General features: G+C 59.9%; 1 protein-coding gene across 1 annotated transcript; it reads right to left on the reverse strand.

The window, feature by feature from the left end:
* Positions 1-351: 351 nt before the first annotated feature.
* Positions 352-15,532, reverse strand: LOC147093025 (dual specificity protein phosphatase 10-like). Its single transcript, XM_085975773.1, has 2 exons — positions 15,111-15,532; positions 352-950 (listed from the first exon to the last, which is right to left on the reverse strand). The coding sequence occupies exons 1-2, from the start codon at positions 15,514-15,516 to the stop codon at positions 685-687; spliced, it is 672 nt and encodes a 223-aa protein (XP_085831899.1). The 5' UTR covers positions 15,517-15,532; the 3' UTR covers positions 352-684.
* Between the last annotated feature and the right edge of the window lie 558 nt (positions 15,533-16,090).

The raw sequence follows: 16,090 nt of genomic DNA on the forward strand, positions 1-16,090 counted from the left end.
TCCATTTCAATCAGGGGAGGGGGCAATTCCCAGCAATGGGGGGGAGGTGGGGGAGTGGCAGTGCGGAGGAAGAGGCAATGGGGGGGAGGGGGTCAGGGCTCCAGTCACATTGGGCGGGCGAGACACAGGAAGACTCCGGGGGTTCGGGTAAATAAATAAATCTCAAATCGCACTCGTTGTAATGGGCCAGAGACCAGGAGAAAAATAGAGGCGTTCACCTAACATGGGAAGAAATCTGTCCCGTTTGACCAGTTTTCACAGTAAGTGTCTCATGTGAAGAGCCCCTCCCCTCATCCCCGCTCTACCCTCCCCTCCTCCCTCCCCACCCCCCCCCTCCCTCACAGTGTTAAAGGGTCCCGACATGCACAAACAGGAATTGATGTGTCAGGTGCTGGAGGTCCCAACCTGCCAAACCCCGGCGGTGATCCCTCCTCGGTCCTGAGTTTAGCTAAATAATTCTCGCTGGGTTTCGGGTTTCTGTCGGTGCGCTTGACAGTCCCAGCGGGAGACGCAGAATGGTTTCCTTCTAAGATGGTGGCCGGCGCTTATCCAGGTCGGAATAAGAGAGTTGTTCAGGGTCCAGAGTTTGGTCCCCGGTTGGGGCCTGGGTTAGGTTCCTCCCCAACCCCGCTCCTCTCTGGCTTTGATGCTCGGTCCCGGAGTTTGGGCGGGGCGGGGGGTGCCCTACACCTCGGTCTCCAGCCCGGTGAGCTTCGGGGTGAGGATGCGGGGCGTGAGCCCCTTGTTGAGGTCCATTTCGAACTCCAGCAGCTGGCCCATGAAGTTCAGGTTGGGGGAGATGACGGGACGCTTGCCCTTCACGTACTTGTAGGCGTCGGTCATGGTCATGTGCGTGTGCTTCATCAGGTAGGCGATGACCAGGGTGGCTGAGCGAGAGACCCCCGCCTGGCAGTGGACCAGCACCCCCTTCCCCAACTGCTGAGCTTCCTCTGAGAAAAAGAACAGCAAGAGGCCAGAGTCACAACTGCATCGAGGAAGACCCGTGCATTTCTATCGCGCCTTTCACACCCTCGGGACGTCCCAAAGCGTTTCACAGACAATGACGTACTTTAGTTGTAACGTCGGAAACGTGGCGGCCAATTTGCGCACAGCAAGCTCCCACAAACAGCGATGTGATAATTGACCGGATCATCTGTTTCAGTGATGTTGGTTGAGGGATAAATATTGGCCCCAGGACACCGGGGAGAACTCCCCCTGCTCTTCTTCCAAGAGTGGCCGTGGGATCTTTTACATCCACCTGAGGGGGCAGACGGGGCCTCGGTTTAATATCTCATCCCGAAGGCCGGCTTGACGATTCTGACAATTTTCTCCGTCTTTCCAATTCCCGGCCCCCCCCCCGCCCCTCGATCCCCACCGTCCCCTGAAGGCGCCACTGTCATGGGCTATGGATTCCATAAGCACCGGGACCTCACCCGAACGGCCCAGACAGTGAGCGTGGGCAGGCTATTCGACCATGGGGGGCGGGGGGGAAGTGAATCACCGCCGCACCTGCTCTGACCCTCACCCACAGCGTGACGGGACACAGTGTGACGGGACACAGTGTGACGGGACTCAGCATGACGGGACACAGCTTTACGGGACACAGCGGTGACGGGACACAGTGTGACGGGACACAGTGTGACGGGACACAGCATTACGGACACAGCGTGACGGGATACAGTGTGACGGGACACAGCGCTAACGGGACACAGTGACGGGACACAGTGTGACGGGACACAGCATTACGGACACAGCGTGACGGGATACAGTGTGACGGGATACAGCGGTGACGGGACACAGTGTGACGGGACACAGTGTGACGGGACACAGCGTGACGGGACACAGTGTGACGGGACACAGCATTACGGACACAGCGTGACGGGATACAGTGTGACGGGACACAGCACTAACGGGACACAGTGACGGGACACAGCGGTGACGGGACACAGTGTGACGGGACACAGCGTGACGGGACACAGCAGTGACGGGACACAGCGTTACGGGACACAGCGTGACGGGACACAGCGGTGACGGGACATAGCGTGACGGGACACAGCGTGACGGGACACAGCGGTGACGGGACACAGCGTGACGGGACACAGCGTGACGGGACACAGCGGTGATGGGACTCAGTGCGACGGGACACAGCGGTGACGGGACACAGCGTGACGGGACACAGCAGTGACGGGACTCAGCGTGACGGGACACAGCGTTACGGGACACAGCGGTGACGGGACACAGTGTGACGGGACACAGCGGTGACGGGACACAGCGGTGACGGGACACAGTGTGACGGGACACAGCGTGACGGGACACAGTGTGACAGGACACAGCAGTGACGGGACACAGTGTGACGGGACAGTGTGACAGGACACAGCGCTAACGGGACACAGTGACGGGACACAGTGTGACGGGACACAGTGTGACAGGACACAGTGTGACAGGACACAGCAGTGACGGGACACAGTGTGACGGGACACAGTGTGACAGGACACAGCAGTGACGGGACACAGTGTGACGAGACAGTGTGACAGGACACAGTGTGACGGGACAGTGTGACGGGACACAGTGTGATGGGACACAGTGTGACGGGACACAGTGTGACGGGACAGTGTGACAGGACACAGTGTGACGGGACACAGTGTGACGGGACACAGCGTGACGGGACACAGTGTGACGGGACACAGCGTGACGGGACACAATGTGACGGGACACAGCGGTGACGGGACACAGTGTGACGGGACACAGCGTGACGGGACTCAGCGTGACGGACACAGCGTGACGGGACACAGCGTTACGGGACACAGCGGTGACGGGACATAGTGTGACGGGACACAGCGGTGACGGGACACAGTGTGACGGGACACAGCGGTGACGGGACACAGTGTGACGGGACACAGCGGTGACGGGACACAGTGTGACGGGACACAGCGGTGACGGGACACAGTGTGACGGGACACAGCAGTGACGGGACACAGCGGTGACGGGACACAGTGTGACGGGACACAGCATGACGGGACACAGTGTGACAGAACACAGCAGTGACGGGACACAGTGTGACGGGACAGTGTGACAGGACACAGCGCTAACGGGACACAGTGACGGGACACAGTGTGACGGGACACAGTGTGACAGGACACAGTGTGACAGGACACAGCAGTGATGGGACACAGTGTGACGGGACACAGTGTGACAGGACACAGCAGTGACGGGACACAGTGTGATGGGACAGTGTGACAGGACACAGTGTGACGGGACAGTGTGATGGGACACAGTGTGATGGGACACAGTGTGACGGGACACAGTGTGACGGGACAGTGTGACAGGACACAGTGTGACGGGACACAGTGTGACGGGACACAGCGTGACGGGACACAGTGTGACGGGACACAGCGTGACGGGACACAGTGTGATGGGACACAGCGGTGACGGGACACAGTGTGACGGGACACAGCGTGACGGGACTCAGCGTGACGGACACAGCGTGACGGGACACAGCGTTACGGGACACAGCGGTGACGGGACACAGTGTGACGGGACACAGCAGTGACGGGACACATTGTGACGGGACACAGTGTGACAGGACACAGCAGTGACGGGACACAGCAGTGACGGGACACAGCAGTGACGGGACACAGCGAGACGGGACACAGCGCTAACGGGACACAGTGACGGGACACAGCGAGACGGGACACAGCGTGACGGGACAAAGCGGTGATGGGACACAGCGTGACGGGACACAGCGGTGACGGGACACAGCGAGACGGGACACAGCGTGACGGGACACAGTGTGATGGGACACAGTGTGACGGGACACAGCGTGACGGGACAGTGTGGCGGGACACAGCGAGACGGGACACAGTGACGGGACACAGCGTGACGGTACACAGCGTGACGGAACACAGTGTGACGGGACACAACGGTGACGGGACACAGCGAGACGGGACACAGCGGTGACGGGACACAGTGGTGATGGGACACAGTGTGACGGGACACAGCATTACGGACACAGCGTGACGGGATACAGAGTGACGGGACACAGCGAGACGGGACACAGCGGTGACGGGACACAGTGTGACGGGACACAGCGTGACGGGACTCAGCGTGACGGGACACAGCGGTGACGGGTCACAGTGTGACGGGACACAGCGGTGACGGGACACAGTGTGACGGGACACAGTGTGACAGGACACAGCAGTGACGGGACACAGTGTGACGGGACAGTGTGACGGGACACAGTGTGACGGGACAGTGTGACGGGACACAGTGTGACAGGACACAGTGTGATGGGACACAGTGTGACGGGACAGTGTGACGGGACACAGTGTGACGGGACACAGCAGTGACGGGACACAGCAGTGACGGGACACAGCGCTAACGGGACACAGTGACGGGACACAGCGAGACGGGACACAGCGTGACGGGACACAGCGGTGATGGGACACAGCGTGACGGGACACAGCGGTGACGGGACACAGCGAGACGGGACACAGCGTGACGGGACACAGCGGTGATGGGACACAGCGTGACGGGACACAGCGGTGATGGGACACAGCGTGACGGGACACAGTGTGACGGGACACAGTGTGACAGGACACAGCGTGACGGGACAGTGTGACGGGACACAGTGTGATGGGACACAACGGTGACGGGACACAGTGTGACGGGACACAGTGTGACGGGACACAGCGTGACGGGACACAGTGTGATGGGACACAACGGTGACGGGACACAGCGAGACGGGACAGTGTGACGGGACACAGAGTGATGGGACACAACGGTGACGGGACACAGCGAGACGGGACACAGCGAGACGGGACACAGCGGTGACGGGACACAGCGAGACGGGACACAACGGTGACGGGACACAGTGGTGACGGGACACAGTGAGACGGGACACAACGGTGACGGGACACAGTGGTGACGGGACACAGTGTGATGGGACACAACGGTGACGGGGCACAGTGGTGACGGGACACAGTGAGACGGGACACAACGGTGACGGGACACAGTGGTGACGGGACACAGTGTGATGGGACACAACGGTGACGGGACACAGCGGTGACGGGACACAGTGTGATGGGACACAACGGTGACGGGACACAGCGGTGACGGGACACAGCGAGACGGGACACAGCGGTGACGGGACACAGCGAGACGGGACACAACGGTGACGGGACACAGTGGTGACGGGACACAGTGAGACGGGACACAACGGTGACGGGACACAGTGGTGACGGGACACAGTGTGATGGGACACAACGGTGACGGGACACAGCGGTGACGGGACACAGTGTGATGGGACACAACGGTGACGGGACACAGCGGTGACGGGACACAGTGAGACGGGACACAGCGGTGACGGGACACAGCGAGACGGGACACAGCGAGACGGGACACAGCGGTGACGGGACACAGTGTGACGGGACACAGCGAGACGGGACACAGCGGTGACGGGACACAGTGTGACGGGACACAGTGTGACGGGACAGTGTGACGGGACACAGTGGTGATGGGACACAGCGTGACGGGACACAGCGGTGACGGGACACAGCGTGACGGGACTCAGCGTGACGGGACACAGCGGTGACGGGACACAGCGGTGACGGGACACAGCGTGACGGGACACAGCGGTGACGGGACACAGCGAGACGGGACACAGCGGTGACGGGACACAGTGTGACGGGACACAGTGTGACAGGACACAGCAGTGACGGGACACAGTGTGACGGGACAGTGTGACGGGACACAGTGTGACAGGACACAGCAGTGATGGGACACAGTGTGACGGGACAGTGTGACGGGACAGTGTGACGGGACACAGTGTGATGGGACACAGTGTGACGAGACAGAGTGTGACGGGACACAGTGTGACGGGACACAGCGTTACGGGACACAGCGGTGAGGGGACACAGTGTGACGGGACACAGTGTGACAGGACACAGCAGTGACGGGACACAGTGTGACGGGACACAGTGTGACAGGACACAGCAGTGACGGGACACAGTGTGACGGGACACAGTGTGACAGGACACAGCAGTGACGGGACACAGTCATAGAGTCATAGAGTCATACAGCACGGATAGAGGCCCTTCGGCCCATCGTGTCCGCGCCGGCCATCAAGCCCTGTCTAATCTAATCCCATATTCCAGCATTTGGCCCGTAGCCTTGTATGCTATGGCATTTCAAGTGCACATCCAAATGCTTCTTAAATGTTGTGAGGGTTACTGCCTCCACAACCCTTTCAGGCAGTGAGTTCCAGACTCCAACCACCCTCTGGGTGAAAAAGTTCTTTCTCAAATCCCCTCTAAACCTCCCGCCCTTTACCTTGAATCTATGCCCCCTAGTTATCGACCCCTCTACTAAGGGAAAAAGCTCCTCAGCATCCATCCTATCTATGCCCCTCATAATTTTGTACACCTCAATCATGTCCCCCCTCAGCCTCCTCAGCTCCAAGGAAAACAAACCCAACCTGCCCAGTCTCTCTTCATAGCTGAAGCGCTCCAGCCCTGGTAACATCCTGGTGAACCTCCTCTGCACCCTCTCTAACGCGATCACATCCTTCCTGTAGTGTGGCGACCAGAACTGCACACAATATTCCAGCTGTGGCCTAACCAGTGTTTTATACAGCTCCATCATAACCTCCTTGCTCTTATATTCAATGCCTCGGCTAATGAAGGCAAGTATCCCATATGCCTTTTTTACCACCTTATCCACCTGTTCCGCCGCCTTCAGGGATCTGTGTACTTGCACACCCAGATCCCTCTGACCCTCCGTCTTGCCTAGGGTCTTTCCATTCATTGTGTATTCCTTTGCCTTGTTAGTCCCCCCAAAGTGCATCACCTCGCACTTTTCCGGGTTAAATTCCATTTGCCACTGTTCCGCCCATCTGACCAACCCATCTATATCGTCCTGCAGACTGAGGCTACCCTCCTCGCTATTTACCACCCTACCAATTTTTGTATCATCCGCGAACTTACTGATCATACCCTTTACATTCATATCCAAGTCATTAATGTAGACCACAAACAGCAAGGGACCCAGCACCGATCCCTGTGGTACCCCACTGGCCACAGGCTTCCAGTCACAAAAACAACCTTCGACCATCACCCTCTGCCTTCTGCCACTAAGCCAGTTTTGTATCCAATGTGCCAAGGCACCCTGGATTCCATGGGCTCTTACCTTCTTGACCAGTCTCCTGTGCGGGACTTTATCGAAGGCCTTACTGAAATCCATGTATACCACATCCACTGCGTTACCCTCATCCACACACCTAGTCACCCCCTCAAAAAATTCAATCAAATTAGTCAGACATGATCTTCCCTTGACAAAGCCATGTTGACTATCCCTGATTAATCCTTGCCTCTCCAAGTGGAGACAAATTTTGTCCCTCAGGATTTTTTCCAATAATTTTCCTACCACTGATGTTAGGCTCACTGGCCTGTAGTTCCCCGGTTTTTCCCTACTACCCTTCTTGAATAATGGTACTACATTAGCGGTTCTCCAGTCCTCTGGCACATCCCCTGTGGCCAGAGAGGTCCTGAATATATGTGTTAGAGCCCCCGCAATCTCCTCCTTTGCCTCACACAGCAGCCTGGGATACATTTCATCCGGGCCTGGGGATTTATCCATTTTTAGGCCAGCTAAAACCGCCAATACCTCCCCCCGCTCGATGTTAATATGTTCGAGCATATCACAGTCCCCCCGCCCTATTTCTATGTCTACATCGTCCTTCTCCATAGTGAAAACAGACGCAAAAAATTCATTCAGAACCCCTCCTACATCTTCCGGCTCCACACACAGATTGCCACTTTTGTCCCTAATGGGCCCTATTTTTTCCCTAGTTATCCTCTTACCCTTAATATACTTATAAAACATCTTCGGATTTTCCTTTATTTTGCTTGCCAGTGTTATTTCATGGCCCCTCCTTGATCTCCTAATTTCTTTTTTAAGTATCCCCCTGCACTTTTTGTACAGTGCACAGTGTGACGGGACGCAGTGTGACAGGACACAGCAGTGACGGGACACAGTGTGACGGGATAGTGTGACGGGACACAGCGTGATGGGACACAACGGTGACGGGACACAGCGGTGACGGGACACAGCGAGACGGTGACGGGACACAGCGTGATGGGACACAACGGTGACGGGACACAGCGGTGACGGGACACAGCGAGACGGGACACAGCATGACGGGACTCAGCGTGACGGGACACAGCGTTACGGGCCACAGCGGTGACGGGACACAGTGTGACGGGACACAGCGTGACGGGACTCAGCGTTACGGGACACAGCGGTGACGGGACACAGTGTGACGGGACACAGTGTGACGGGACAGTGTGACGGGACACAGTGGTGATGGGACACAACGGTGACAGGACACAGCGGTGACGGGACACAGCGAGACGGGACACAGCGTGACGGGACACAGCGGTGACGGGACACAGTGTGACAGGACACAGCGGTGATGGGACACAGCGGTGACGGGACACAGTGGTGATGGGACACAACGGTGACGGGACACAGTGGTGACGGGACACAGTGTGACAGGACACAGCGTGACGGGACACAGCGGTGATGGGACACAGCGGTGACGGGACACAGTGGTGACGGGACACAGTGTGACAGGACACAGCGGTGATGGGACACGGCGGTGATGGGGCACGGCGGTGATGGGGCACAGCGGTGACGGGACACAGTGTGACAGGACACAGCGGTGATGGGACACGGCGGTGATGGGACACAACGGTGACGGGACACAGTGTGACGGGACACAGCGAGACGGGACACAGCGTGACGGGACACAGCGGTGATGGGACACAGCGGTGACGGGACACAGTGGTGACGGGACACAGTGTGACAGGACACAGCGGTGATGGGACACGGCGGTGATGGGACACAGCGTGACGGGACACAGCGGTGACGGGACACAGCGAGACGGGACACAGCGAGACGGGACACAGCGGTGACGGGACACAGTGTGACGGGACACAGCGAGACGGGACACAGCGGTGACGGGACACAGTGTGACGGGACACAGTGTGACGGGACAGTGTGACGGGACACAGTGGTGATGGGACACAGCGTGACGGGACACAGCGGTGACGGGACACAGCGGTGACGGGACACAGCGTGACGGGACTCAGCGTGACGGGACACAGCGGTGACGGGACACAGCGGTGACGGGACACAGTGTGACGGGACACAGCGTGACGGGACACAGCGGTGACGGGACACAGCGAGACGGGACACAGCGGTGACGGGACACAGTGTGACGGGACACAGTGTGACAGGACACAGCAGTGACGGGACACAGTGTGACGGGACAGTGTGACGGGACACAGTGTGACAGGACACAGCAGTGACGGGACACAGTGTGACGGGACAGTGTGACGGGACAGTGTGACGGGACACAGTGTGATGGGACACAGTGTGATGGGACAGAGTGTGACGGGACACAGTGTGACGGGACACAGCGTTACGGGACACAGCGGTGACGGGACACAGTGTGACGGGACACAGTGTGACAGGACACAGCAGTGACGGGACACAGTGTGACGGGACACAGTGTGACAGGACACAGCAGTGACGGGACACAGTGTGACGGGACACAGTGTGACAGGACACAGCAGTGACGGGACACAGTGTGACGGGACGCAGTGTGACAGGACACAGCAGTGACGGGACACAGTGTGACGGGACAGTGTGACGGGACACAGCGTGATGGGACACAACGGTGACGGGACACAGCGGTGACGGGACACAGCGAGACGGGACACAGCATGACGGGACTCAGCGTGACGGGACACAGCGTTACGGGCCACAGCGGTGACGGGACACAGTGTGACGGGACACAGCGTGACGGGACTCAGCGTTACGGGACACAGCGGTGACGGGACACAGTGTGACGGGACACAGTGTGACGGGACACAGTGGTGATGGGACACAACGGTGACAGGACACAGCGGTGACGGGACACAGCGAGACGGGACACAGCGTGACGGGACACAGCGGTGACGGGACACAGTGTGACAGGACACAGCGGTGATGGGACACAGCGGTGATGGGACACAGCGGTGACGGGACACAGTGGTGATGGGACACAACGGTGACGGGACACAGTGGTGACGGGACACAGTGTGACAGGACACAGCGTGACGGGACACAGCGGTGATGGGACACAGCGGTGACGGGACACAGTGGTGACGGGACACAGTGTGACAGGACACAGCGGTGATGGGACACGGCGGTGATGGGGCACAGCGGTGACGGGACACAGTGTGACAGGACACAGCGGTGATGGGACACGGCGGTGATGGGACACAACGGTGACGGGACACAGTGTGACGGGACACAGCGAGACGGGACACAGCGTGACGGGACACAGCGGTGATGGGACACAGCGGTGACGGGACACAGTGGTGACGGGACACAGTGTGACAGGACACAGCGGTGATGGGACACGGCGGTGATGGGACACAGCGGTGACGGGACACAGTGTGACAGGACACAGCGGTGATGGGACACGGCAGTGATGGGACACAGTGGTGACGGGACACAGTGTGACAGGACACAGCGGTGATGGGACACAGCGGTGATGGGACACAGCGGTGACGGGACACAGTGTGACAGGACACAGCGGTGATGGGACACGGCGGTGATGGGACACAGCGGTGACGGGACACAGTGGTGACGGGACACAGTGTGACGGGACACAGTGTGACGGGACACAGCGTGACGGGACAGTGTGACGGGACACAGCGAGACGGGACACAGTGACGGGACACCGTGACGGGACACAGTGTGACGGGACACAACGGTGACGGGACACAGCGGTGACGGGACACAGCGAGACGGGACACAGCGGTGACGGGACACAGTGTGACGGGACACAGCATTACGGACACAGCGTGACGGGATACAGTGTGACGGGACACAGCGAGACGGGACACAGTGTGACGGGACACAGCGGTGACGGGACACAGTGTGACGGGACACAGCGTGACGGGACTCAGCGTGACGGGACACAGCGGTGACGGGACACAGTGTGACGGGACACAGCGGTGACGGGACACAGTGTGACGGGACACAGTGTGACAGGACACAGCAGTGACGGGACACAGTGTGACGGGACAGTGTGACGGGACACAGTGTGACGGGACAGTGTGACGGGACACAGTGTGACAGGACACAGTGTGACGGGACACAGTGTGACGGGACAGTGTGACGGGACACAGTGTGACGGGACACAGCGCTAACGGGACACAGTGACGGGACACAGCGAGACGGGACACAGCGTGACGGGACACAGCGGTGATGGGACACAGCGTGACGGGACACAGCGGTGACGGGACACAGCGAGACGGGACACAGCGTGACGGGACACAGCGGTGATGGGACACAGCGTGACGGGACACAGCGGTGACGGGACACAGCGTGACGGGACACAGTGTGACGGGACACAGTGTGACGGGACACAGCGTGACGGGACAGTGTGACGGGACACAGTGTGATGGGACACAACGGTGACGGGACACAGTGTGACGGGACACAGTGTGACGGGACACAGCGTGACGGGACAGTGTGACGGGACACAGTGTGATGGGACACAACGGTGACGGGACACAGTGTGACGGGACACAGCGAGACGGGACACAGCGAGACGGGACAGTGTGACGGGACACAGAGTGATGGGACACAACGGTGACGGGACACAGCGGTGACGGGACACAGCGAGACGGGACACAACGGTGACGGGACACAGTGGTGATGGGACACAACGGTGACGGGACACAGTGGTGACGGGACACAGTGTGACAGGACACAGCGTGACGGGACACAGCGGTGACGGGACACAGTGTGACAGGACACAGCGTGACGGGACACAGCGGTGATGGGACACAGCGGTGACGGGACACAGTGGTGACGGGACACAGTGTGACAGGACACAGCGGTGATAGGACACGGCGGTGATGGGACACAGCGGTGACGGGACACAGTGTGACAGGACACAGCGGTGATGGGACACGGCGGTGATGGGACACAGCGGTGACGGGACACAGTGGTGACGGGACACAGTGTGACAGGACACAGCGGTGATGGGACACAGCGGTGATGGGACACAGCGGTGACGGGACACAGTGGTGACGGGACACAGTGTGACAGGACACAGCGGTGATGGGACACGGCGGTGATGGGACACAGCGGTGACGGGACACAGTAGTGACGGGACACAGTGTGACAGGACACAGCGGTGATAGGACACGGCGGTGATGGGACACAGCGGTGACGGGACACAGTGTGACAGGACACAGCGGTGATGGGACACGGCGGTGATGGGACACAGCGGTGACGGGACACAGTGTGACAGGACACAGCGGTGATGGGACACGGCGGTGATGGGACACAGCGGTGACGGGACACAGTGGTGACGGGACACAGTGTGACAGGACACAGCGGTGATGGGACACAGCGGTGACGGGACACAGTGTGACAGGACACAGCGGTGATGGGACACGGCAGTGATGGGACACAGTGGTGACGGGACACAGTGTGACAGGACACAGCGGTGATGGGACACAGCGGTGATGGGACACAGCGGTGACGGGACACAGTGTGACAGGACACAGCGGTGATGGGACACGGCGGTGATGGGACACAGCGGTGACGGGACACAGTGGTGACGGGACACAGTGTGACGGGACACAGTGTGACGGGACACAGCGTGACGGGACAGTGTGACGGGACACAGCGAGACGGGACACAGTGACGGGACACCGTGACGGGACACAGTGTGACGGGACACAACGGTGACGGGACACAGCGGTGATGGGACACAGCGAGACGGGACACAGCGGTGACGGGACACAGTGTGACGGGACACAGCATTACGGACACAGCGTGACGGGATACAGTGTGACGGGACACAGCGAGACGGGACACAGTGTGACGGGACACAGTGTGACGGGACACAGCGTGACGGGACTCAGCGTGACGGGACACAGCGGTGACGGGACACAGTGTGACGGGACACAGCGGTGACGGGACACAGTGTGACGGGACACAGTGTGACAGGACACAGCAGTGACGGGACACAGTGTGACGGGACAGTGTGACGGGACACAGTGTGACGGGACAGTGTGACGGGACACAGTGTGACAGGACACAGTGTGACGGGACACAGTGTGACGGGACAGTGTGACGGGACACAGTGTGACGGGACACAGCGCTAACGGGACACAGTGACGGGACACAGCGAGACGGGACACAGCGTGACGGGACACAGCGGTGATGGGACACAGCGTGACGGGACACAGCGGTGACGGGACACAGCGAGACGGGACACAGCGTGACGGGACACAGCGGTGATGGGACACAGCGTGACGGGACACAGCGGTGACGGGACACAGCGTGACGGGACACAGTGTGACGGGACACAGTGTGACGGGACACAGCGTGACGGGACAGTGTGACGGGACACAGTGTGATGGGACACAACGGTGACGGGACACAGTGTGACGGGACACAGTGTGACGGGACACAGCGTGACGGGACAGTGTGACGGGACACAGTGTGATGGGACACAACGGTGACGGGACACAGTGTGACGGGACACAGCGAGACGGGACACAGCGAGACGGGACAGTGTGACGGGACACAGAGTGATGGGACACAACGGTGACGGGACACAGCGGTGACGGGACACAGCGAGACGGGACACAACGGTGACGGGACACAGTGGTGATGGGACACAACGGTGACGGGACACAGTGGTGACGGGACACAGTGTGACAGGACACAGCGTGACGGGACACAGCGGTGACGGGACACAGTGTGACAGGACACAGCGTGACGGGACACAGCGGTGATGGGACACAGCGGTGACGGGACACAGTGGTGACGGGACACAGTGTGACAGGACACAGCGGTGATAGGACACGGCGGTGATGGGACACAGCGGTGACGGGACACAGTGTGACAGGACACAGCGGTGATGGGACACGGCGGTGATGGGACACAGCGGTGACGGGACACAGTGGTGACGGGACACAGTGTGACAGGACACAGCGGTGATGGGACACAGCGGTGATGGGACACAGCGGTGACGGGACACAGTGGTGACGGGACACAGTGTGACAGGACACAGCGGTGATGGGACACGGCGGTGATGGGACACAGCGGTGACGGGACACAGTAGTGACGGGACACAGTGTGACAGGACACAGCGGTGATAGGACACGGCGGTGATGGGACACAGCGGTGACGGGACACAGTGTGACAGGACACAGCGGTGATGGGACACGGCGGTGATGGGACACAGCGGTGACGGGACACAGTGTGACAGGACACAGCGGTGATGGGACACGGCGGTGATGGGACACAGCGGTGACGGGACACAGTGGTGACGGGACACAGTGTGACAGGACACAGCGGTGATGGGACACAGCGGTGACGGGACACAGTGGTGACGGGACACAGCGGTGATGGGACACAGCGGTGATGGGACACAGTGGTGACGGGACACAGTGGTGACGGGACACAGTGTGACAGGACACAGCGGTGATGGGACACAGCGGTGACGGGACACAGTGGTGACGGGACACAGCGGTGATGGGACACAGCGGTGATGGGACACAGTGGTGACGGGACACAGTGTGACAGGACACAGTGTGACGGGACACAGTGTGACAGGACACAGTGTGATGGGACACAGCGTGACGGGACACAGCGGTGATGGGACACAGTGTGACGGGACACAGGTGTGACGGGACACAGCGTGACGGGACACAGCGGTGATGGGACACAGCGGTGACGGGACACAGTGGTGACGGGACACAGTGTGACAGGACACAGTGTGACGGGACACAGTGTGACGGGACACAGTGTGACAGGACACAGTGTGACGGGACACAGCGTGACGGGACACAGCGTTGAGTGGACACAACGAGACGGGACACAGTGTGACGGACTCAGCGAGACGGGACACAGCGTGACGGGACACAGCGGTGACAGGACACAGCGAGACGGGACACAGCGTGACGGGACACAGCGGTGACGAGGGGGGGTGGCGAGGCAAGGCGGAAATGCAGCCTGACGCCTCCCGCACTCACCTATGAACTCAAAGGCCTCCTCGAAGTACTGCCGGAGGTTCTGCTTGCTGTTGTCGGTGGCGGGCAACCTCTTGTAGCGCACGGCGCCCGCCTGTGCGTGATAGAGCGGGAGGTGCGTGGTGACGTTGATCACGTAGCCCACGTTCAGCTGGTGCATCCTCGCCAGGTCCTGGGCGTCGCGCTCGTTCCCCAGGTACAGGAAGGGGAGGATGGGGCTGATCTCCGCGTTCTCGATGTCAGGGGTCGAGGGGGTGGTGGCCTGGGGGTCACCGACTGGCCCTCCGCTCGTGCCCTCCAGCGCGCCCTGCGGTCTCAGCGACTTGCTGCCCAGGGCACTGCCATCCTTCTCACCGCCATCGCCTGGAAAGGCAGAGAGGGGAGAAAATATAACCAAATATTCCGCCATTCCCTCGTACCACAAGTCTCTCCTCATCTCCCCTCTGGTTCTTTTGCCAATTCTCTTAAATCTGTGTCTTCTGGTTACCGACCCTCCTGCCACTGGAAACACTTTCTCCCTAACTAACCTTCATGATTTGAACGCCTCTATTAAATCTCCTCTTAACCTTCTCTGCTCTAAGGAGAACGATCCCAGCTCCTCCAATCCCTGTGCAGTCCAGCCACACAACAACCACATTAAACCCGCTTTCTTTACGGCACTTCAGAAGTTTTAACAAGCATGTGTTTTATTTTCAATTTCTCCCATTCCCGAGCTCGAGCTGGGGCCTTGGTGCCCCGGAAATGAACCTGGGATCTTCCTGCTCTGTGGGACTCGGTTCCACTCCGTACATTTCATCACTCAGGCAGCAGATGAGGGGATCCCAGAGATGCGGCTGTGACAGGCAGTCTGCGCGGTTAACCCCTGACGCCCCCCCATAGACAGGTGTTAGCCTCCCCATAGACAGGTGTTAGCCCCCCCCATAGACAGGTGTTAGCCCCCCCATAGACAGGTGTTAGCCCCCCCATAGACAGGTGTTAGCCCC

Source organism: Somniosus microcephalus, unplaced genomic scaffold (genome assembly GCF_052327205.1).
Source record: "Somniosus microcephalus isolate GS21.2 unplaced genomic scaffold, FLI_Smic_1.0 unresolved_chr2, whole genome shotgun sequence".
Classification (NCBI taxonomy): Eukaryota; Metazoa; Chordata; class Chondrichthyes; order Squaliformes; family Somniosidae; genus Somniosus; species Somniosus microcephalus.

Bases quoted from the DNA above. Each gene is read 5' to 3' on its own strand.
- LOC147093025 (XM_085975773.1), bottom strand. From the start codon at position 15,516: ATGGCGGAATATTTGGTTATATTTTCTCCCCTCTCTGCCTTTCCAGGC. The intron at 951-15,110 runs GTGAGTGCGGGA...TCTTTTTCTCAG, and splicing joins GGAGGCCTTTGAGTTCATAG to AGGAAGCTCAGCAGTTGGGG.